The sequence below is a fragment of the Rhinatrema bivittatum genome, chromosome 1 (genome assembly GCF_901001135.1).
Source record: "Rhinatrema bivittatum chromosome 1, aRhiBiv1.1, whole genome shotgun sequence".
NCBI classification, from domain to species: Eukaryota; Metazoa; Chordata; class Amphibia; order Gymnophiona; family Rhinatrematidae; genus Rhinatrema; species Rhinatrema bivittatum.
Window position 1 is genome coordinate 335796616 of NC_042615.1, and position 24220 is coordinate 335820835.

The window sequence follows — 24220 nt, forward strand, 5'->3', positions numbered from 1 at the left end:
CTCATCGGTTGTACATGCTGCAGTATTTGCATGGATGTATGCAAAAGCTGAAATCTTTGATGGAATCTTTAGACCCAGGACTAATGAACTTCCATTGAGCAGGTGAGGATATAGAGAATGTGAGACGCATCTGATCTGCTCCGCATACAAAGTTTTTGACACTATAGCAAGAACTTCAGCCACTTCCATAGGAGCTCAAAGGCTCACATAGTTACAAGAAAGCAGTCTTTGTGAAGATGTGTACAAACATCTGGTGGATGTACCCTGTACAGGGGACAATTTGGTGACAAAGTGAAGGAGATAGTGGTTCTGATCAAGGAGCATCAATCCACCCTACAGTTGTCGTCTGTGCTGGTGGGAGACCAGCCCCAGCCTGATGGGAATACTTCTCCTACAAATGTCTGTTCTTCCTAAGATTTCCCTTCTGCTCTTTTCAGTGTCTTCAGGCTCCTATCACTCTCCAGCAGGAGCTGCCCCCAGAGGTTGGTAGAAGGAAAGGCATCAGCCAAAGGCCCAGTAGCAGTCGCAGTCTAAGTCTGGGACTAATTTTTGATGTCCTTGAGGTTCCACCTTCCCATGGCGTCTGGTGGGGAGAAGGGTCCAGTCTTTCTTTCCAGAATGGATCTGTGTCCCTAAGGACTAATGGGTGCTGAAAATTGTGGAATATGTCTACAGGTTGTGTTTTTCTCACACTCTTCTGACCTTCCTTTGGTCTCACAATTCAGTCTTCTGCTCTGACCCCTCTCAATCTGCCCAGCTGCAAGTGTCGATGATCACTCCTTCAAGAAAAGGCGATTGAGCTTGTCCCTTCGCAGGAGTTTGTCCAGGGATTCTATTCCTGATTATTTTCTAATTCCTAAGACATTACAGGGATAGAAACATAAAAATGTGACATCAAAACAAGATCGTATGGCCTGTAGTCTGCCCATTCACCCAACTAATTCAGCTTTATAATGTGTCATTCCCTCAGAGATCTGTTGTGTATAGACAGAGACATGACAGCAGATTAAGATTGAGAACTATTCTGGACTTAACAGGAGCTGAACATATTTTTGGCTTGGGAGATATTCAAGATGATTCTTGAATATCTCCCAAGATGATTCTTCTCTTCATTCAGCTGGGGGATTGGATGTGAGCTGTGGATCTGAAAGATGCTTATGTGCTCACTTCTATTCACTACACTAATCAGACATTTCTCAGGTTTGTGGTGAAACATGTGCGCTACTAGTACAAGGTGCTTCCTTTTGGCCACTCAGCAGCCCTGTGTGTTCATAAAATGCCTTGCAGTAGTGACTACATAATTTTATTGGCAGAGAGTCTACATACTCTTACTTGGATGATAAGTTTGATAGGTCCATCTCTGACAGATGTGCTGGAGTCCCACGAAACAAATATTTAGACTTCCAGTCTTGGGGTTTCCTGGTCAACTTGATGATATCTCAAATAATTCAGTTCATAGGAGCCTGGATAGCCTTGGTTCAGAAGATTTTTCTTCCCCCTCGAAAGAGTCACATAGCTGATAGGCCTAGTAAGATCGTTTCTACAGCAGGACAGAGCATGAGTGAGATCAGTCCTGATTCTTCTAAGACACACATCTACAGCTAAGCATTTAGTTCCTCTGACTCACTTGTATATGTGGAGCCATCAGTGGGCTTTCCAAACCAGTAGGATCGGCTCTATCAGCCATTACCCCATCAAATTTGTGTATTCCCTGAGATGAGAGCATCCTTTCAATGGTGCATGAATCCAGAGGTTCTAAAAGTGGGACTCTGACTACATGTCCCAGTGCATCAAGTGACCCTGTCTACTGATGTCTTCAATAAGGAATGGGGAGTGTACACTGTGGTTGCATGGAGCCATGGGTTGTGGTCCCCTGCGGAAAGTCATCTGCAGATCAACGTTCTGGAGCCGCAAGTCATCTGTTACACTGTAAGAGTTTTCTCTCATCTTCTCTTGGGCAAGATAATATTGATCCAGACAGAAAACCAGGTGGAATGTTCTACGTAAATAAGCAGGGAGCCAAAGGTTAATATGCTGTCTACAAGGAAGTTTTCTGGACCTAGTCATGGGCCAGTTGTCACAATGCCCATCTTCAGGCCACCTCCCTTCCAGGAATCCTACCAGCTTGCACCACAAAACCACTTCAGATGGTCCTGAATGCCTCGGCAAGAATTCTCTCAAATGCCAAAAAAAGAGACCATATCACCCCAATCCTGCAACATCTACACTGGCTCCCGATAAAATACAGGATCCAATTCAAGTCCTTAATGATGATACATAAGGCCTTACATAATATCGCTCCACTCAATTTAACATTTCAAATCCAGCTACACACATCAGTGAAACCAACTAGAAGCGCATATCAGTACAGACTAACCACACAACAGGCGAAATCCTCCCTGAGGAAACGTGCTCTATCCACAGCGGGCCCTTCTTTCTGGAACTCGCTCCCTCCGGACCTTCGCCTTGAACCGTGCCACGCTACATTTAAAAAGAAACTTAAGACTTGGTTGTTCGAACAAGCTTTCCCATAGAGTTAATGAGCAAGAAAAAAGGCATTTCATATCCTCCGTATCTTCCCCAGCTTATATCTCTCTGAAGAAATTAACACGAAACTGTACTTAAGCATATGCAACACTATACTTTATCCTGTTACCAGATTCTATCAAGTTCAATGTTATTTACTTACTTATTTACTTATTAACCTGCTTTTTAGTTATTAACTGGTTAACCATATTATATACTTTTTCTCAAATTAACTATTTTATGTTTATTTATGTTTTATTATGTTTTCTCAAATTAACTATGTTCAATGTAAACCACTAAATGTTCAATGTAAACCGCTAAATGAAGCGATAGTTACGGTTCCTTAGCGATAGTTATGGTTCCTTGTAAACCGGGGTGATATGTATACTATACAGGAACCCCGGTATATAAATTCTTTAAATAAATAAATATGTTGGCAGACTGCTTCAGCAGAGTGCCCCTTAGATCAAAGGGTCGGAGATGATTTGTTCAGTGAGTGATCAACTTGGTTGTCTCTGAGGACAACAGAAAGGTTCAGAGATTCTGCTCCATGCATCCGAGCAGCTATAAATCAATTCCCAATGCTTTTGCGGTAGACTTGAGCACAGGTCTACTCTGTGTATACCTGTCATTTCCTCCAATTGCTAGTACTTTCCAGAAGTCCCTTCAGGTCAAGTCTAGATTAATTCTCATATCAATGACCTGGCCAAGCCAATTGTGATATTCATATCTCTTCTGTTTATCAGTTCATTCTTTGATTTCATTGAGGATTTTGCAGTCTCTCATCACATAGGAGGATAGGATGATGGCAGGCTCTTCCATTCACACCTGCCATCGCTGGCCTTCTGATGTGGATGTTGAATATGCAGTAATCTCCTCCTTATCCTTCCTAAGCAGGTGGAAGATGCTCTGATTTTGGCTAGAAAGCTTTCTACCTGAAGATACTACAGTTTCAAGTGGAAGAGATTCACTACTTTGTGTGGGACCAACCAACTGTATCCCTTCTTCTGTGACCCAAGGGACTTGTTTCAATATTTTATTCTTCATCCTGCTTTTGGACATTAGCGCATCTTCAGTTACGGTTCATCTCAGTGCCATTGTGATATATCACCAACAGGTGAAAGGGACTACAGTCTTTCCTCTATCCCTTAGTATCTAAGTTCATGAAAGGATTGTGGCACTCCATACCTTTTAGACAGTAAACCTCCAGTGCCTTGGGACCTCAGTATAGTCTTTGATCAACTCATGAAACCTCTTTTTGAACCTTTTGAGTTGATGGACTTGAAGTCTCTCATCTAGAAAGTACTGTTTGTTGTCTATGCTTTGACACAGAAAGTAAGTGAATTATAGGCTCTAGTTTTCATGTTCACCATGCCTATAGTTCTTTCACAAGAGGGTGAATGTAAAGAACCACCCTAAGTGACTTCCAGAAATGGTATCTACATTCCACATTAACCAAACTACTGTGCTGCCAACCTTCTTTCTGAGACTGAATGCACACAGAGCAAAATGGGCTCTTCATTCTCTGGCCTGCAAGAGAGTCCTGACATATTACTTAAGAAGAACTCAACCTTGCCATCAAAGTTCTCAGCTGTTCATGTCCTTTGATCCCAATAAATTGGGACAGGCATTTGCCAAAAGAACTCGTATTGGCTAGCAGACTGTATTGTGCACTGTTACATGCCGACTAGCTTACAGATTACAGATACTGTCAAGACTTATCAAGTGAGAGCCATGGCAAATTCAGTGGCTCATCTCAGGGTCACTTTTATTGAAGACATCTGCAAAGCTGCTATTTGATCATCATTTACACTTAATCTTCCCACTACTGTTTGGACATTATGTCCTGAGAAGACAATATCTTTGGACAAGCAGTTCTACATAGCCTTTTCCACCCAGTTGTCAACTCTCCACTGGTGAGATCCAGATTGCCTTTTTTTAGTAGTTTCTTTACAATACCGTCCTCAGGTTGGGACTCTCCATATGTTATGGCTGATTCATGTCTGCTTGTTGACAAGAAAAGCAAGTTTGCTTACCTGTAAACAGGGTTCTCCATAGTAAACTCTGCTCGTGATCTTGGCGTAATTAAAGATAGCGAACTGAGTATGAAGAAAAACAGATAATATGATAAAAGGAGGTTTTAACAAATTACACATTTAAAAAAAATTAAAACCTCTACTAAACCCAGGTGACTTCCAGACTGTGTTGCAAGCATTAATTTTTTCAAAACTTGACTATTGTAATGCTTTACTCCTAGGCCTACCTAATAATACCCTAAAACCACTTCAATTCCTGCAGAATGCGACAGCTAGAGTGCTATCGGGTGTAAGAAAATACGATATTACCCCAACACTTATAAATCTACATTGGCTTCCAATAAAATTTAGGATTTAATACAAGGTCCTCTGCTTGATCCATAAATCATTATTTGATGATAAAACGGAATGGGTAAATGCCTCCCTTCACTTCTACACACCTCAACATAATCTGAGATCAGCGAACAAAGGTTTGCTTTCAATTCCAGTGGTGAAAACTACATATTAGAACAAAGTAAGGGAAAGAGATGTAGCAATAGCTGGTGTGAAACTCTGGAAAACAATTCCAACTGAGTTAAGATTAGAGCCAAATTTTCAAAAATGTAAAAAAGATTTAAAACCTGATTATTTACACAAGCTTTTAGTAATGAATTAACTACATAAAGGACAAGTAGATCCTGGAGAAATTTGATTCTATCGTCTATTTTAACTTTATTTTAATTCTAATTTTAAGTTTAATTTTAATCCTAATTTCATTTTAGTTTTGTTTGAACTTTGTTTATTGACTGTTATTTACTGTAAAACTTTTTTAATGTAAAATTTGATATTGTATTTTGTATATTGTTTTATGTGAATTGTATTCTATTTATATGCCCTAAACAATTATGATTGGTATACAAAATAGTATAAATAAATCAGCCTTATTTAATACCCATCTGCCTCCTTGGCGTGTTGACTACCTCATTAAAACTTAAGATCTGAAAGAGACTGAAGAGCTCATAATGCAGCCTATGCATATGCAGGAACTTCCCATGTATGCTTAATGAAGCCTTTACTGAGCTCTAAGAGCTGGGTCTGTGTTGAAGCCTTCATCCACATTATGGCTGACTCATCCTGTTGTCTATGGAGAGCCCTGTTTACAGGTTAGCAAACTTGCTTTGTAGATCACATGAGAAAGCAGAAGGAAATAAATTCACTACTTATTCTATGATAGTTTTCCTGTCCTTAGGATGGTTTGAATTACGAACCAGATACGCACAATATGTTTTCTGGTTTCCTTTTTTTTTTTTTTTTTTTTTTTTTTTTTAACTCCTGTCCTCCCAACTGTTGTACTTGTGAAGTAGACTGCTCCATATTTGGGAAAGGTTTTGTTTTAAGGTGAAGTGCCTGAATCCATTTTCCAAGCCCTTGCCTGCATTTATCATGCGATGGCAACTGAAAGAGTCAACCAAAGCCTTCTGTCTCTTTTTGATCGTAGGTTGGAGTAATTGATTTTTCAATGTACCTGAAGGATGGGAACATCAGTAAGTGCAGTGAAGGGTGAGTATAAAGCAGAAGTCTTGTCTAGGTGTGTGGCCGTGATAGAGCACAAGCTTCCAAGGGGAGCTGCAGGATATACCAGTTTTGTTCCTCAGTCACTGCATGGGAGGGGCTGCTTACACTGAGTGTAATTTTAGGTTTATTTCAAGTGGTTGTCACTTCCTAGCCACAATATTGACACTGCATGTATAAACAGATACCCAGACAAGTGTACTCTGCCCAGGACTTTACTTATGAGCTTTGGCCTGTTTGTGTAAGATAGCTGGGGGGAAGGGATGCACAAGTCCTGTCTGTGCTGGTGCACCTAGTCGAGAAGAATTGTTTCTTTAGTAGCTCTGTCTTTAAAGTATGTTTTGTATTCTGTGTATTGTACTGTAATGAGGAGTGCTCAAATTCCTCCTCTTTTTATTTTTTTATTTTTTGTATTACAAATACATTTTCGGAGTTCCTGGGACTTTGGGCTAAAAGATTAAAACTGAATTAATCCAGTTCTTTTCTCACAGCACAGTGAGGTCCATATTCAGCCACTGGCCAGCTAGCAAATTTGGCCAGGTAAACTTACCCGACTAACTTTTCAGGGATGTTAAGCGGCATGGGTACACCACTGAATAAACCTGGATCAGTTTATCTAACTAATTTTAGGACTGGTCTTTGGCAGTCTTAATGTCATTTATGCAGCTTTGTTATCCAGATAACATTGAAAGTCTGCATTTATCTGGCTAATTTAGCCAGTTAGTCTGCTCTGCCTCGGACCACACCCACCCCTGAGCTAGCTAGGTAAACAGCTATCCAGCTACCTCTGCCCCAAAAGTATACATGTATGTTTCATTAACACACCCACACCTTTTACATGTAGAATAATTCTAACATGGGCAGGTAATTACTGCTATTGTGCCAGAGTTCCAACCCAAAAACTGCAGACAAAAGGCAAAGTGCAGTTCCACTTCAGCAGGTGTAAAAGTGCATGCATACCGCTTACAAAATACTAACTCGCATGCGAACTTCTGAACATTTTCCCTGGAGCGCCCCTAAACGTCTAGTTCGCGCGTGCTTGCGGGCTTTTGCAAAATATTACTCGTGCACATACATACTGTTTCACACACTCAACTTCCCATTTTACATGCTGAAACCTTTTGAAAAATGCCCCCATACTGTCTAGAGAGAAGGACAAAGAGGGTAGATTTGATTGAAACATTCAGGTATTTAACAGAATTCAGTAAAACACCAGAAAAGTGGCATTTTCTGTAGAAGGGGAAACTTGAGCTCAGAAGGGATGTGAGAAAAGACTTCTTCAACGAGAGGGCATTAGACACCTAGAACGTACTTCCAGCGGAGGTTAGAGGGCAGAATTCAGGCACACAGGGAGTAAATTTCCGACTGGCCGCAAAGTGTGCAAGCACTTTTCCTTTGAAAACCACCCATGCATATTTTACTCCTGCTAATTTGTGGGGATCGTTTTCTAGAGAAAAATTGCATGCATGGACTTGAAAATGCAAAAGTATTCATGTGAGGGTAAACCTATCCCCCACATACTTTTACCTGCATATAGTGTGGACAGTTTATTAAAAGCTCATTTCCAGGGGTAAAGCATCTAGTGGAAATGGCTTTTACCATTAGCCTCAGAAAGGGTAGATGTTATAGCATCTCAGAAAACTTATGTGGCAGTTATGCACACAAGTTGCACCAAGCTTCAAAGTGAACTTATGCACAAAGTTCCGCACAGAAACCAGTCTGCACAAAGTTCCTCTTCATACCTCAGATCAGTCCAGACAAGTGGGTTATGCATCCCTACCAGCAGATGGAGGCAGAGAACTAAAAGCTTTGAGGCACTGCTACATAATGGAGAGTGCCACCTGCAGTCCCTCAGTATTTCTCTGTCTCCAGTAGATGGTAGAGATGCAAACCTGCAGTCTGACCAAAAAAAGGATCAAGAAGTTTAGAAGAGGCGCTCCCTGAGGTGTTAGGTACATTCTTGGGCCATTTCTCAGGTTGAGCCGGGCAAGCAGGGGTTGATATTCCCTGTTCGGCTTTAGCCCGCAACATCCAGGGGTCAGAAAGCCAGGGGTCCTGGTTCCCTCTCTCCAACTGAGGTCGTCTTTCCCATGTCTCCAGACAGTGGCAGGGAAGTATACTTTTCATTCTGTCTGCTGTTGAGTTTTTGCTGGGTAAACAAAGAGGCTCAGCCATTGAAATGATTGTCGGCCGGGATACTGGTAAGGCAGGCTGCTTGGGGAAGAAGTGGCTGTGAGTATTTCTGCTCCAGGGGTCGAGGAAGTCTCTTAGGGAGGTACTCATGCCACAGACAATCCGGCTCTCGGTGCAGCAGGCAGGCAGACCACATGTTAGCGCCACGTGTGCTTTAAGATTAAGGGGTGGACCTGGTCCTGGATGGCCTTCGAGGTCTGCCAAAGGCTTTTCCTGTGTCTAAAAAGATTAGGAAACTTGTGAACCCAGGAGTGTGGGGTGCTCCAGAAGCAGGTCTGAAGGTGACAAGGGCAATGGAAAAGTTATATCCTTTGTCCAAGGATACTTTGCAGCTTTTGGTGTTGCCTAAGGTTGTTGCTGCTGTCTCGGCAGTCACCAAGAATACAACTACTCCGGTGACTGAGTCGGCTGCGCTTAAGGACGCTCAGTACCGAACACTGGAAATCCACTTGAAGAGGTTCTTTGAGATCTCGGCCTTAGGTCTGCGAGCAGCAATATGTGGGAGCCTCATACAGAGAGCCTGTTTGTGCTGGGTTTAGAAGGCTCAGGAGAAAGGGGTTGGCCGCTGCTGCCTCTTCTTAAATGGCGGCACATCTGGAAGCCAGGGTTACGTATGTGGTAGACGCTCTGTACGATTTGGTCCGCACGTCAGCCAGAAGTATGGTCTCGGCGGTGTCAGCACGCCAGGTGCTGTGGTTACGGAATTGGTTGGCGGATATGTGGTTGAAATCACAGATGTGCAATCTTCCCTTCAAAGGAAAGCTTCTCTTTGGAGAAGACCTGGAACAGTTGATGAAGCATTTGGGGGAGTCGAAGGGAGGGGGAAGGGGAGGAGGGAGACTTTCCCAGCTTGCGCCAATTTTCAGGATATGAGATTTTGTCCCAACAAGGCCAGCAGAAGCAGGGCTTGAGGTGGTAGCAGCCCTTTCAGGGTTCCCGCAGACCCCCCGGGGATGGTTCTGGTCAGGGTACTGGGAATGCTAAATGTCTCAATGAAACCAGGATGGTACACTCCAGTGTCGAAGCTTCAAGGGACGCCTGACAAGTTTTTATGAAAAGTGGACCAGGATCACCTTGGACCAGTGGGTTTTGGAGGTGATAAGAGATGGCTACGGTTTAGAATTTTCTCACCCTGTCAGGGAGGCCTTCATAGTGTCTCATTGTGCATCTCGCAGCAAGTGAGAGGCGGTGCGACATATGTTGCTTCACCTTCAAAGGTTAGGGACTTTTATTCCAGTTCCGTCGGAAGCTTCCTGGTCTATCAATCGTTTGGAAATGAGAGCGGTTTGCAGGACATTGATGAAGTTCCTCTCTCTGGTTCAGGGATGAATGGTGAGTGTACTCTGACAATGCGACTACGGTGGTATGTCAATCAACAGTGCAGGACGAAGAGACAGGGTGTGACCCTATAGGTCCATAAATTGTTTGGGCAGAGAGATATGTGTGAGGGATTGCGGCATTACATGTGGCAGGAGTGGACAACATATAGGTGGATTATCTTAGCAGGCAGCAGTTTGATCCAGGGGTATGGGAGTTGTCGGAGGCCTTTGACTTCATCCGAGCCAGATGGGGTGATCCCCAACTGGATCTGATGGCGTTACGCAGCAGTGCCAAGGTGACGAGATTCTTCAGTCACAGGAGTGAGGAAGGAACCGAAGAGATTAACGCTCTGGTTCTCCCGTGGCCAACGGGAATTCTGCTATATGTGTTTCCTTCATGGCCTCTCATAGGTCCCGTGTTGCGGCGCATAGAACGCTATCCATGCAGAGTGGTGTTGGTGGCACCAGAGTGGCAGCAGCTTCCGTGGTTTGCAGATCTGATTCGTCTCACTGTGGATGGGCCCATCAGGTTGGCTCAACTTCAAGGTCTGTTCAGATAAGGACCTATCTTCTTGGATCGGGTGGATTACTTTTGTCTCACGGATTGGCTTTTGAGAGGAGATGATTAAGAGCAAAAGGATACTCCTGAGTCAGTTACTGCTATGCTGTTTCAGATACTGAGACCATCCACATCGCTGGCTTATGTCAGGATGTGGAGGATGTTTGAGGCCTGGTGTGTAGAATAGGACTTGGATCCATTGCAGGTGGATATCCCACACATTCTGGCCTTTTTGCAGCAGGACTTGATTAAAGGTCTTGCCTATAATTCACTTCAAGTACAGGTGGCAGCCTTAGGATGCCTTTGAGGGAAGTTGCAAGGCAGGCAGTTGGCGTTTCATCCGGATATCATATGATTTCTCAGTGACACCAAGCACTTGCGACCCCCGGTACGGCGTGTGTGTCCTTCGTGGAACCTTAACTTGGTGTTGCGAATTCTATGTAGTTCATGTTTGAACTGTTTCAAAGAGCGTCATTGAAGGATCTCATTTTGAAAGCAGTTTTTCTGTTGGCAATTTGTTCAGCCAGAAGGATTTCAGAGCTTCAGGCTTTGTCCTATAGAGAACAGTTACTGCGGATTTCAGAGGATGGAGTATCCTTGCGTACGGTACCCTCGTTTTTGCCAAAAGTTGTTTTTTGTTCCACCTCAACCAGACTGTGGAGCTTCCAGCTTTTCCAAATTGGTCTGAGGGAAGCATGCAAAGGAATTTCACTTTTTGGATGTGCAGCAGACCTTGTTGCATTATCTTAAGATTACTAACAGTTTCCGACATTCAGATCATCTGTTTGCTTTGTTCGGGGGTGCAAAGAAAGGAACAAAAGCATCTAAGGTCACTATTGCTCGTTGGTTAAAGAAGACTATTTTTTCGGCCTATTTCTCTGAGAGTTTGTTGGTCCTGGAGGGATTGCAGATGCATTTGACTAGAGCGCAAGCGACTTCCTGAGCTGAGTGTCAGTTGATGTTACCACAGGAGATCTGTAGAGTGGCCACATGGTCTTCTAGTCACACTTTCACCAGGCATTACTGGTTGGATGTACGGGCGCCAGAGGAGGTGAGTTTTGGTAAGAGTGTTCTCCGAGCAGGTCTTTGGGTTACTGCACAGGGTAGGGGAGCTTGGGTACATCCCATTTGTCTGGACTGGTCTAGGAAATTAAAAGGAAAGGAAAATTGGTTCTTATCTGGTAATTTTCATTCCTGGAATACCACAGATCAGTACAGAGACCCACCCCTTGATTCCGAAAGACTATGTATGTAGTTGGATTAGATTTAGTGCAGAGTTTAAATTTGCATATATAGTTGGAACCTTTGGGGACCGAAGAAGGGTTTTTCTGTGTCCTGTTGGATGTGCGGTCTCCCAGTCCGGGGGGGTGGGGCCTAAGTTCGCCCTAGAAGGGGAAGTTATTTAAATTGCGATACAGCTCTATATTGGCTTGGATACAGGTCAATACTGCAGGTGGCACTCTCGGTTAAGTAGCTGTGCCTGAAAAGTTTTTAGTTCTCTGTCGCCATCTGCTGGTAGGGATGAGTAACCCAGTTATTTGGACTGATCTGTGGTATTCCAGGAATGAAAATTAGCAGGTAAGAGCCAATTTTCCTTTACACCTGCTGTTGGCAAAGCAGAACTTGTGCTTGTGAATTTACACACGTACTGTTTTGAGGGTAATTTCCAAAGAGGTCGCTGTTCAAAAAAGCAGCAAACAGACTACTTATCTGGCTAAAGTTAACTGGATAAGTTGTCCAGATTATTCAGCAGGATAAGGTTCCCACTGAATATACTCATCTAAAATTATCCAATGCATCTGCCCAGATAACTTTCAAACCTAAGCAGCTATGTTGGAATATAGCCAGTTAGGTTTAAACCTATCAGGGTAAATAGGATAAATTTGGCTTTAACTGGCTGTATTCAAAATATAATCTGTTAATTGCTGACCCAAAGCAAAACCATCACTAGGGTCCTGTAGACCCAGTTTCCTCCTCCCACCCCATTAAAATATTTCAACTGATGTGGATTATAGCACCTGACCCCTCTCCTCCTCCCCATAAGCCCCCCCCCCCCCCCCAAAAAAAAAGGCTGTGGGCATATTGATCCAAGAAGCCTTTCCACCCCCCACTCCCTTTCTAATTGGCAAAATAAATCTTGAATCCTGACACCCTCTTCAATCCTACTCTCCCCTCTCCACCTCTGAATCGCAGCACAAGCTGTCCTGCCCCACTCTGCAACCCCATACAAGCATCCGGCTCCCAGTGGCATCCAGTGTTGCCTTGTAACTTTTGGGGGGGGGGGGAGGGGAAGCAGGGTTGGGTGCTGTGGCCCACATTAGTTGGAATACTTTAGTGGGGTAGAGGGGTTTGGCCCTACAGGCCTGCAGTGATGATTTTGTTTTGTTTGATCAGCATGTAACTCTGCTTTATTTTGAATATAGCTGGTTAAGGTTAAAGTTATCCATGGACACATTCCCACATAACTTTAACCCTATTCGGAGGCGCGTCCAGACTCAGCCAAATAATGTTTTTGGCTAACTCTGAATATCGGAGTTAGCCAAGAAAGTTATCCCGCCAAGTTTACTCCGCTCCAGAATGCCTTCAGTTGTATCCAGGTAAAGGAGTCAGATGTTCACACCTTAGAGTTTGTCCAGCTAACTCAGAATTTAGACAGTCAAATGCCTTGTAAAATCAACGTGAAAAGATTTACATCCATAACGTGCCGGTTTCTGCATCTAAATCGGCTTTTGAGAAGTTCACGTGAAAGTAAATTACTTTTGCCTTTTTCCCCCGCACTGTTTGTTGGCATTTCAAGGGGCAGAGCTGGCAAGGGGAACATTTATGTAAATATATATACGCAGAAATCTCCTGCGCGTATGTGGCACGTGCGTACCGGGAAGACCCTCAAGTTTTCAAAGTGGACTTACGCGTGTTTAGTCCAAAACTTTAAAAAGCGGACTCAAGTCTGCAGGTGCTGCAAGCTGTTTGATGATTGTGCTCCCCAAAATTGAAAGCATGCACGTTAGGCCAAACTCAGGAACCCAACCCCTCTCCAGAACACTTTTTTTTTTTTTTTTTGTGTGTGTGTGACTAAAACTATGCATAGAATCAGGTTATGTGCATGCTTTTACACACAAACCACAGACAGTTTTACACATATAAACCTAAGTTTTTTATGCATGGGTGATTGAAAGTTCACCCCAAAGAGGGACCTTTAGTGGGTGCAGGGAGGGTGGGATGGGACCAGAGATCAACTAGGATCCGTGTCAGCACAGTAGGCAGGTACGGCTGGGCAGACTGGGTGGTCCAGGTGGTCCTTTTCAGCTGATGACGTCTCTGTTTCTGCCTCTGACTTCCCCCCCCCCCCCCCCCCCCCCTCCGGTTTTGTCCTCTCAGCTTCCACAGAGAGATTGCTCCATGTGTTCACCATCCTCCTGTGCAGAAATGCTTCCTTACAATAACCTTCCTGCAGACTCGCCTCTGATTATGACCTCTGCTTCCAAAACTTCCTTTCCACTAAAATACGTTTTGCTTCTTGTGCATTATTTACATCCTAGAGGTTTTTGGTGCTCTTGGTTATATGTCCTTCTCCTTCGGGGTGTACGTATTTAAGCCCTGAAGTCTTACCTTATAGGATTTATGTTGCACAATCTGCACCGTTTTCATAGTCCTCCTCTGACTACCAAACTGGAGCCGAATTGTCAGCGTACAGCCTTGCGGCCCTGGGACTGTCAGTTGATTGGTTCATGCCCCGACTCTGCGTACACTGCGATGACATTGTGCTAAAAGGTGCTGCTCTCCCTCCACCATTGTCTTTCGTGTTTCACTTTAATTTGTCGTTCATCTGAAAGCAGCAGTTCTTGCCTACAGCTCACAAAACATCGCTTCACCTAGTTCCTAGCTCTGACTGATGGGATTCTCCTAGCATCTTCTGCAGGGATGCTTGTAATTCCACCTTTTGTGGAATAAAAGATTGGAGGGCTAAGCACCTGATTTCCTGATGAATTGGTGAAATGAGATTTGTTTCCCCCCCCCCCCCCTTGAAACGACTGCTGATGTAAATGGGGGAGGGATTGGAGCGCTGATGCAGAACACATCAGGGCACGTGGCTTACAATATGAAGCTTTAGGGAGTGGGTTGTTTAAATGGTTGCCATTCAAAAAAATGACTAGTTCCTGTCATGTTGATTGTTGCATTTCTTTCAAACACTATTTCAGTGATACAGCAAATACAGTTATCCTCTTTAATAAATGGAAATGATGTCCTACATTTGTGCCATTTTCTTTAAAAGGAAACCAAGAAAAAGAAGTACCTTTTCCTTTATAGTGGTTTTTAAACCACAAGGAGCCTGGAGCATGCTTTTATGTGACAAGCAGACCATGGGGCGTATGTGGAGGATGCATCCAGCCATAAAAGGCTGGACTCTTTGCCTAGTGTCTCATACATAGAAGAAGAATTTTATTCAAAAATGTATTTTTACTCTGCAGGGATGGGCAAATCACTGCTATTCTAGATCAGAAGAATTACGTAGAAGAACTTAACAGACAGTTAAGGTAACACGTGAATGAAATGCAAACTCAAGATATCGGGCTCGCCCTTTGCTTTTCTAGCTGTTACTTGTCTTACGGTCATGCCTGGGAATTTTTGAGTTAGGCTCACCCTGAAATTAGCACAGTGGGGGTAAGAATGGTGTTTGCAGTAAAGACTTCTTTGTTCCTTCCCCCACGTCCTAGGGGAACGCCTTTCTTGAATATAATCCACTCTGAAGTGTTGAAAAGCAGAATATAAATCAAATAATTAGAATAATATTCTCTAGCAGATAATAAAATAGTTTCCAGCCTTCGTTGTTTCTGGCTCAACCTCCCTCTTCTTATTCTCTCTGCCCTTGTCACTTTTTTTTTGTTTTCTCTTTCTCTCTGGTGTCCTCTCCTATTCTATTCCAGTTCTTTCTCTTTCTTCTTTGCCTCTTTCCTTCAGCTGCAGATATTTTAATACTTTCTCTTCTTTTTTCTAGCCTCTTCTTCTGTTTTTCCCTTTCTCTCCTTATTCTTCCCATCTTCTCTTCTTTCACAGTTTCTGCTCCTCTTTTTCCCATGCTCGCTCTTCCATTCCTCCTAAAATATCTTCCTGGGTTCTCCCCCCAACCAATCCAGGGTCCTCTCCTTCTCCTGCCACCCTTATTTCTGTTTTTCCCCTTTATCTTCCTCCTCCCCTCCCTTCTTGCTCTCATCTCTCTCCCTTTTTGCTCTCTTCTTACCTTTAATCACCTCTCTCTCTTTTCATCCTTACTCTTTGCCCCCCTTCAATACTTGATTGCTCCTCTCCCACATACACACTCTCTCTCTCTCTCTTCTCACCCCTCCTCTTCTTCCTCTCTCCTCTCACTGCCCTCACACAGTCACTCTCTTCTTCTTCTTTACCCACTTGGCCAGCGTATTTACTGAGAGGACTGAAGCGGCCCTTGTTTCCCCCTCCTTTCACTGCCAATTGTCTCCTTATGCTACCCAGAGGCAATCAGAGGGTGGTGGGGGGAAGTAGCTGTGCAAGGTGAGAGGCTTTCCCCGCTGGTTCCTGCCTGCCTCCCCATGCGTCTGTGCTATAGAAAAAGACAGCCGTACGGAGCAGGGAGGATGTTTTTAAGACCCGGAGATTCTGGGTGCTTTCCCGGAGACCCGGAGTTGGGTCTCTGAACCCTGAGTCTCCGGGTCAGATCCAGAGGTCCCCGGGTACAAGGGTCATTTTCACCGGCTCTGTGAAGATGGATATTCATCTTACAGCCCATGTTTTATACCACCTGAGATTTACTCTCTTTGGTAACTCATGACGTGGGAACCAGCAAATGGGAACTGTAGCAGACACTACATGAAGTTTTGGGATCAAGAAGAGGAAACACAAGCTTTCCATTTGTTATAATTTAATTTAACTTTGTTATAAAAGTGGGATGGTGGATTATTTCAAAAAGGAATTTGAACTGAAACATGAAAGCCTGAGGCATGAATGTGATGCACTCGGGTACCTGTCGATCTGTGGCCCTGCCTAGAAGTGACCAAGAGGCTTTTGTTGACTCACAATTTCTTCTTTTAGCACACAGATGTGATTGATTATTTTATTGTTCCCTTTGACAGCGCTACTGTGAACAATCTACAATCAAAAGTAGATGCTTTAGAAAAATCCAACACTAAACTGACCGAAGAGGTAGGCATGGATCTGTGATGCTCATTTGTTGCCTTGCTAGAATTTAAAAAAAAAAAGTTTGGCATGTGAAAACCAAAACCCGGGATAAAAGCCACACAGTGTAGTGAGCTGTAGCAGGAAAGCCTGTCAGATCAAACTGGGCTTCCCGGTTTTTTTGTGGGTGCAGAACAAGAGTTGTATATTGGAAGGCTTCATGCATTCTCACTTCCTCCCTAGAACCACCAGTTTGCTTCATGCCTGTGACTGGATGAGGGGTTTCTGTATTTTGGTATAAACCTGGTTCCCGGTCGATGCAATTTTGCAACTTTGAAAATAAAAAGACGGTCTGCGGAGTCGGTGCTCATAACCCTTGGTGGTGAGGGAGGGGGGGGGGGAGTCCTAGCACAGTGGCGATGCTTAGTGACTGGATTTAGGGTCCAGGATTGCTGCACTCTGGCTGAGGACTGTTACTGCAAAGACAGGACTGAAGTAAGCTGGGAGTAGATTAAAAAAAAGAAAAAATAGGGGGTGGGCCAAAAATCACAGAGTATTTGTGAAAGAAGGCTCCTGGCACCAAAATGCCAGCCCTGGTTCCAACTGAACTGGAAGTACAAAAGTAGGAGGAGGAAACTGCTGGTCAAAAAATAAAGTGATAGAAATGTAAAAAAATTTGCTTTGGGACTCTCTCCAGTTCTGCCGCTGCCTCCTTTTTTTTTTTTTTTTTTGTGTGTGCATTTTGTCCCAGCATTGTTGCCCTTGCCTCTCCCCGCCACAGCTGACTCTGAAGGTGAAATTGCCGGTCTCAGTCATTCCATCTGTTTGTATGGGCCTCCTGCACCAGTAAGTGATCGGTCGATCACCATGGGAAGAAGAGAGAGGGAAGACCACACCGATTTGGCAAGGAAGACAGGTGGAGGGGTTTGGAGTGGCGAAGCAGCATTGCACTGGCATGTACCATCTTTCAAAAAATGAAAGCTTTCAAGCGACTCAGTGAAACTACGGGAGGCAAAACACAGCAAGAGAATTGTTGGGACACAGCATAGGGCATTGCACCCTATAAATCGGGTGTCTTAAGGCACCTTCTGGGAGGAGAGGAACCTCCCTTTGAGCAATGCTGTAATTTGGCAATACAACGGTGAAATGAGGAAAACCTGGATCAGGACACAATAGTTGTATGTAGACCGTTGGACGTCAGTGAGCATGCAGAGTCCCGAGACAGGCCTTCTATTATCCGAAAGAGTAAATAACCAATTCACATCTACCCATTCTAGATTTCATTATTTTAAAGATGTCTATCATATCTCCCCCTCAGCCATCTCTTCTCTAAACTGAACAGCCCAAACCTCTTCAGCCTTTCCTCAAAGGGGAGCTGCTCCATCCCATTTATCAATTTAATCGCCCTTCTCTGTACCTTCTCCATTGCAACTATATATTTTTTTTTATTTTTTTTTGAGATGTGGCGAACAGGATTGTACACAGTACTCAAGGTGCTGTCTCACCATGGAGCGATACAGAGGCATTATTACATTTTCCATTTTATTCCCCATTCCCATCCTAATAATTCCTATCATTATTTGATTTTTTAACTGCCACATACACTGAGCTGAAGTTACCAATGTATTATCCTGGGTGATAGCTCCTAATATGGAACCTAACATCATGTAATTACAGCATGGGTTATTTTTCCCCTATATGCATCACCTTGCGCTTGTCCACTTTAAATTTCATCTGCCATTTGGACACCCCAGTTTCAGTCTCTCAAGGTCCTCCTGCAGTTTATCACAATCCGCATGCAATTTAACTACTCTGAATAATTTTGTGTCATCTGCAAATTTGATCACCTCACTCGTTATACCCCGTTCCAGATCATTTATAAATGTATTGAAAAGCATTAGTCCAAGTACAGATCCCTGAGGCACTCTATTGTTTATCTTTTTCCACTGAGAAAACTGACCACTTATTCTCTGTTTCCTATCTTTTAACCAGTTTGCAATCCATGACAGTATATCACCTCTTATCCCATGAATTTTCAGTTTTCTTAGCCTCTCATGAGGAACTTTGTGAAACACCTTCTGAAAATCCAAATACACTAAATCTACTGGTTCAACTTTATCTATATGTTTGTTAACCCCTTCAAAAAATGTAGCAGATTTGTGAGGCAAGATTTCTACCCATATAGATTCTACTGAGTTTTTTAGTCTCTTGTATGATTTTTATCCTGTTGGACTCTATACTCTCCCAGACATAAAGTGCCACACCTCCACCATGTTGATCCTCCCTATCATTGCAATATAATTTGTACCCTGATATAGCACTGTCCCATTGGTTATCCTCCTTCCACCAGGTCTCTGAGATGCCAGTTATGTCTATCTCATCAGTCATTGCTATGTACTCTAACTCTCCCATCTTACTTCTTGGACTTCTGGCATTGGCATACAGACATTTCAGAGTGTGTTTTTTGTTTGTATTAACCTTCTTTTCAGTTGATAGGGATAATTTGGAATTCTTTAGCTCAGATGATTCTTTACTTATAGGCACATGGACTATGTTTGCTTTTATTGGAACCTCCTTATTGGGGTGCCCTAACTCTCTCCTGTTTCTTTAGTATCTTATGAAAATACCTTCCTCCGAACCAAGCACTGCTGAGCAACTGTCTGCTTTCCCCTTGTTCTAATTTAAAAGCTACTCTATCTCCTTTTTAAAAGTTAGTGCCAACAGCGTGGTTTCCACTCTGGAGAAGATGGAGCCCGTCCTTTCAGAAAAGTCTCCCCCTTCCCCAAAAGGTTCCCCGGTTCCTTACAAAACTGAATCCCTCTTCCCTGGACCATCCACTCCTTGAGACTCCGGAGCTCTGCCTGCCTCTGGAGGTTCTGGATTTCAGCTTTCTACCTAAGAGCCTAAATTTGGCTTCTAGAACTTATCTCCCACATTTTCCTATCTAGGTGACGCGTGAGGTCCGCCACCTTCGCACCAGGCAGGCATGTTACCAGGCGATCCTCATGCCCACCAGCCACCCAGCTATCTTATGTCAAGCGCATATGGAAACGTAAATTTGAGTGCTTCCATTTCTCTGTTTTGACAGTGATGTTTAATAGTGTGACAGAGCAGTATAATGGAACAAATGTAGTCTTCCTGTCTTTAGTGGAGTGTGTATTTTGAAGCCAGAATCATAAATAAGAATGCCAAGGGGTGGGAGAAGAAGTAGAAGGTCATCATATGGTCAGTGGATCCCACTACTGACAAATTTTGGGATTTCTTTGCTCCTTGGATACATGAAGTCAGAATTCTCCCTACAGAGTTGGTTGAAGGGAAGGGACGAGTTTGAAGTAGCAGACATTGCCAGTCCTAGGGTACTATTGGGCCAGCTCAGTGCATGCGCTGTTTCCTGAGAGCAAGTTTGGGATGCTGTGTGCATGATCCTATCTTTCCCAATGACTTTGCCTTTAGCGAAGATCTTTTATGTTGATCTTGCCATACAAGTCCTGGCTTTCAGCCTTCTTGTTGAGTTCAGATTTGCCCAACTATGTCTAGAGAGAGCCCAATGAGAGATCATTGAAGAAAACCTGTGAATGGGCTACCCTGTCAGTCGCTGAAGATCTGTGGGTCTGGAGGGAGAGAGGATGTAGCCAGGCACAGTGTAGAGAATACGCAGTTCTACCTGACTCGTAACGTAAAACATTCTTAAAACAAACTTGTTGGCAGTAGTAAAGTTTCAACCTATCCACACCTCCAAACAGAAAATCATCTTTATCATTAAATGGTTTCTGTTCTTGCAGATTTTATTTTGACCTGGCAGCTTCCTCCTGCCCCTTTTGTACTTCTAGTTTAGTCAGAATCAGCACTGGGATCTATTGCCATGAGACTTCTTTCTCAACTACCTGGGATTGTATTCTCCTATTTTTATGTCTTTCTCTCCCCTGCCCCTCCCTCTCAACAGTGTACATGGATCTGGGGGCCATGCATCAGGGCCCTTCCTAGAGTCCAGAATCTGGTCATCCCCCACCAGCCTGGTTCCAACTTCCTCAGGTGTGGTTATAATTGGCTATAAGAACATAAGAAATTGCCATGCTGGATCAGACAAAGAGTCCATCAAGCCCAGCATCCTGTTTCCAACAGAGGCCAAACCAGGCCATAAGAACCTGGCAATTACACAAACACTAAGAAGATTCCATGCTACTGATGCAATTAATAGCAGTGGCTTTTCCCTAAGTAAACTTGATTAATAGAAGTTAATGGACTTCTCCTCCAAGAACTTATCCAAACCGTTTTTGAACCCAGTTACACTAACTGCACTAACCACATCCTCTGGTAACAAATTCCAGAGCTTTATTGTGCGTTGAGTGAAAGAATTTTCTCAGATTAGTCTTACAATTTTCTCTGATTAGTGTATGTATTACCTTGTCTTTTTTAACAGCTTGCTGTTGCCAACAATAGAATTATAACCCTGCAAGAAGAGATGGAACGAGTTAAGGAAGAAAGTTCCTACATTTTGGAATCAAATCGTAAGGTCAGTGAGTGTGTGTATATATCCCATTGACAATCTCTTGCAGTTGAGGATTGATTGTATTCAGTGATTGTCCTGTCTGTGAGTCTGTAGGTGGGTGAGGTAGATGAAAGATTGACGGAACTATTGTAGCTGAACCAGTGTTTCTGAGCGGAATAGTAGGCCGTAGGTTGTTACTTCAGTCTGCATTATGTTGTGTCTGCATGTGTGTGTGTTTATGTACATATTTTTATTTGGCACTGAAAATTTATGATGCCTTACGACATTGAGATGTATATCCTAAAACGAAAGAAAATAAACTGAATTCTAGGTCAGTAAGTGGCAGCTGTGACAGACCATATTTACTAGGTTGGTATTAACAGGCTGCTTCTTGCATTTCTTTATAATGGTAAATCAAGAAGCGCATAAAGGCTGCTAAATCAGCTCACGAAAGGAAAACTTGCAGTCCCTCAGATGTACAGAGAGAGATGACAGGATATTGTGCCCAGAATCGCATTGCAGAGTATGAGTTGGTGCAAAGTTTTGGTGTTCCTATCCTCATCTGTTACAGCTCAGTTCATGGCATCTTTTCGTCTCTGAGCAGCTCTGCCAGAGGGAGAGAGAGAGAGTCTCATACATACACACAAACACACACATATGAGGCTCGTATGCATCAACACTGTCTCCTTCCCTCAGCGAATTGACAGCACTTCTGCACCCAGGCATGGAAGGGGTTAGTTTACTTGTGAGACCCTACAGCTCCCAACCGGCAGTGTGAAGACCCATGAGCAACGACACAAGCTCACTTCCCTTGGGACATGGAAACATGGTCTCTGCACCACCCTCACAGCACTCCTGGCCTTGGGCAAGAAATGACCCGGGGTCACATGCACACAACAGATTCCAAAATGCCAGCTGTAAAAACCCTCTTAGAAAAGGACGTATTGGAGAATTACACTGACTGAATCTTTTCATATGAAAAACCACCTTCCCTCCATTCCCTCTGATGTGCCTCTGTGTCAAAGGCACATGGTTTAAGTCTCTTCCTGTGAGTTTTTTCCATGCACATGGCACCAAGGGAGCCCTCACTGATTAGTGCCTGGTGACCGCTGACAGTGTGATTAGCAAGGCGGAAAACATTACATGGCGTGCTTAACAGTTCATTTTAAGAAAAGCTCCAGCATTCGGTCCAATGTACACAGCAAACAGGGAACCACAAGCAGAGGCTGCTAGAAGCCTGTGAGCACGGGCAAAAACTTCTGAAAGACCAGCATAGAAACATGAAGCCAAACCTGCCCTCCTCGGGCCCAGAGCGAGGTGTTGAAATTTATTGTCAGCAGATGCATTTGGTTTGGGTGAACCCTTGGGCCCAGGTCATAAGGAACAGGTGAGTCAGATCTGGCTTTTCTTTGCTTTTATCAAAGCCTTCTGGGAGCTTCTCTTTGTAAAGAACTTTGAAAATCCTTGCTGGGTGTACTTATTCCTAGCCCAGGCCATCTCTCGAGGTGAAGAAATAAGAGAAGCTAAGCTACAGACCTGGGAGAGCAGTGTCTTGTTGTACTGTCAGAGCTGGTGGCCTCAGAGGCAATGTGCTTCATCCAGTGAGGGAGGGAAAATGGCTGCTGCTGGCCATGCAGTGTTGCATCGCAGCACTATTTAGGAAAAAGACATCTCTCAGGGTTAATGAGGGTTCCCGGTGCTGTCCCAGGTGCGCCATATGGGGCAGGAGACTTGGAGAATATGGGGCACATTTATTTTCAGATCACAAAATTTTATCGCTCTGTCTTTTTTTTTTTTTTTTTGTTTGGTAGCTTCTTCATTAAGTATTTATTTAGCATTTATGAGGAAAAAAAAGTCTGTGGCAGCTCTTGAGCTGCTGTGATAGTCATGCCACTGTTTTAAAGTCTGTCCAGCAAATGGATTAAGTGGAATTCAGTACTTGTTCGTACCCCTGATCAGTCCAGACTCCCAGATTTTGCCTCCCTGGCAGCAGATGGAGACAGAAGAAAAGCTTTACTGACACTGCTACTTAACCTAGTGTGCCACCTGCAGTCCCGTAGTATTTCTCTGACTCTAGCAGATGGTAGAGGTGTAAAGCCTGCAAAAGGATCGATTTCTTTCGAGAGTTTCCTCCTAGAACTTTGTTAGGTCCCTGATGGGGCCATTCTCTCTAGTTGAGGTGGACGAGCCAGGGGGTTGGTGACCCTTGGTGTTGACTCATCCCTGGACACTGAGGGGATTTCGAAAAGCCAGTGGTCGAGCCCTCTAGATGTCACCCTGATTGGTTCTAGAGATGAGCTTCGTTTTTCTGGGTAGGATCGGGTTTCAGTTCGGGCGCTTCTTGGGAAAACTCGTTTTCCCACAGATCGTTTTTCAGCAAACACGAAGCTGGAACCCGAAACCGGAAAAAACGAATAAAAAAAAAAATCCGAATAGGAAAAAAAACCACCCCAACCCTTCAAATTTACTTTATTACAACCCCCTCCCCCCTCCCACCACCATCCCGATCCCTCCCCAAGACTTACTAAAAGCCCTGGTGGTCCAGCGGGGTCCCGCGAGCGATCTCTCTCGTCGGGCCTGCTACGAATCAAAATGGCGCCGATGGCCTTTGCTCTTACGATGTCACAGGGACTACCGGTGCCATTGGTCGGCCCCTGTCACATGGTAGGAGCACAAGATGGCGCCGGACATCCATTGCTCCTACCGTGTGACAGGGGCCGATAAATGGCACCGGCAGCGCCTGTGACATCGTAAGGGCAAAGGGCCATCAGCGCCATTTTGATTCGTAGCAGGCCCGGAGGGAGAGATTGCTTGCGGGACCCCGCTGGACCACCAGGGCTTTTAGTAAGTCTTGGGGCGGGATCGGGATGGTGGGGGGTTGTAATACAGTAAATTTGATGGATTGGGGTTTTGTTTTGTTTTTTTTGGGGGGGGGGGGTTGCCCCTCCCCCCGCACTAACCCGAAAAACTAATTTTCCCCGAAGTTCTGGGAAAAACCGTTTTGTGGTTTGCGTCCCCCAAACCACGACGAATTAGGCAATTTCGTTGAAATTGCCTAACTCATGATAAATGAATGCACATCTCTAATTGATTCTCCCTAGCTTGACAGTCACAATACAAGTTTTGACCTGCTGAGGATTCTGTCATCCAGTGAAATAGGATGCTGATATAAGATTTTTATTTTTATTTTTTTAATGAGAACAGAAAAGAGCTAGGAACCTTTTCCATTGTTGAACAGGTAGCTCATAGATGCAAGGACTACAAAAGTTCCACCTCTGACTAATCAGGTTTGGTGGCTTGTGTTTCTTCCAGGGAAGTAAGCAGGACAGAACTGCGGATGGGCAGTCCCTGAGTGAAGCAAGGAAACACCTAAAAGAGGAGACTCAACTGCGACTGG

General features: G+C 44.0%; 1 protein-coding gene across 10 annotated transcripts in view; it reads left to right on the forward strand.

Annotated features, from left to right (window-relative positions):
- RUFY3 (RUN and FYVE domain containing 3) overlaps positions 1–24220 on the forward strand; it is a 263821-nt gene that overhangs the window by 145691 nt on the left and 93910 nt on the right. For 9 of the 10 annotated variants that reach the window (XM_029598577.1, XM_029598631.1, XM_029598639.1 and 6 more), the window contains 5 exons: positions 6040–6101; positions 14654–14719; positions 16292–16361; positions 20755–20847; positions 24136–24219. In XM_029598577.1, coding sequence (XP_029454437.1) covers positions 6040–6101; positions 14654–14719; positions 16292–16361; positions 20755–20847; positions 24136–24219 — 375 coding nt within the window. The remainder of the gene's footprint in view (positions 1–6039; positions 6102–14653; positions 14720–16291; positions 16362–20754; positions 20848–24135; position 24220) is intronic. The other variant, XM_029598603.1, reaches the window with a different exon arrangement.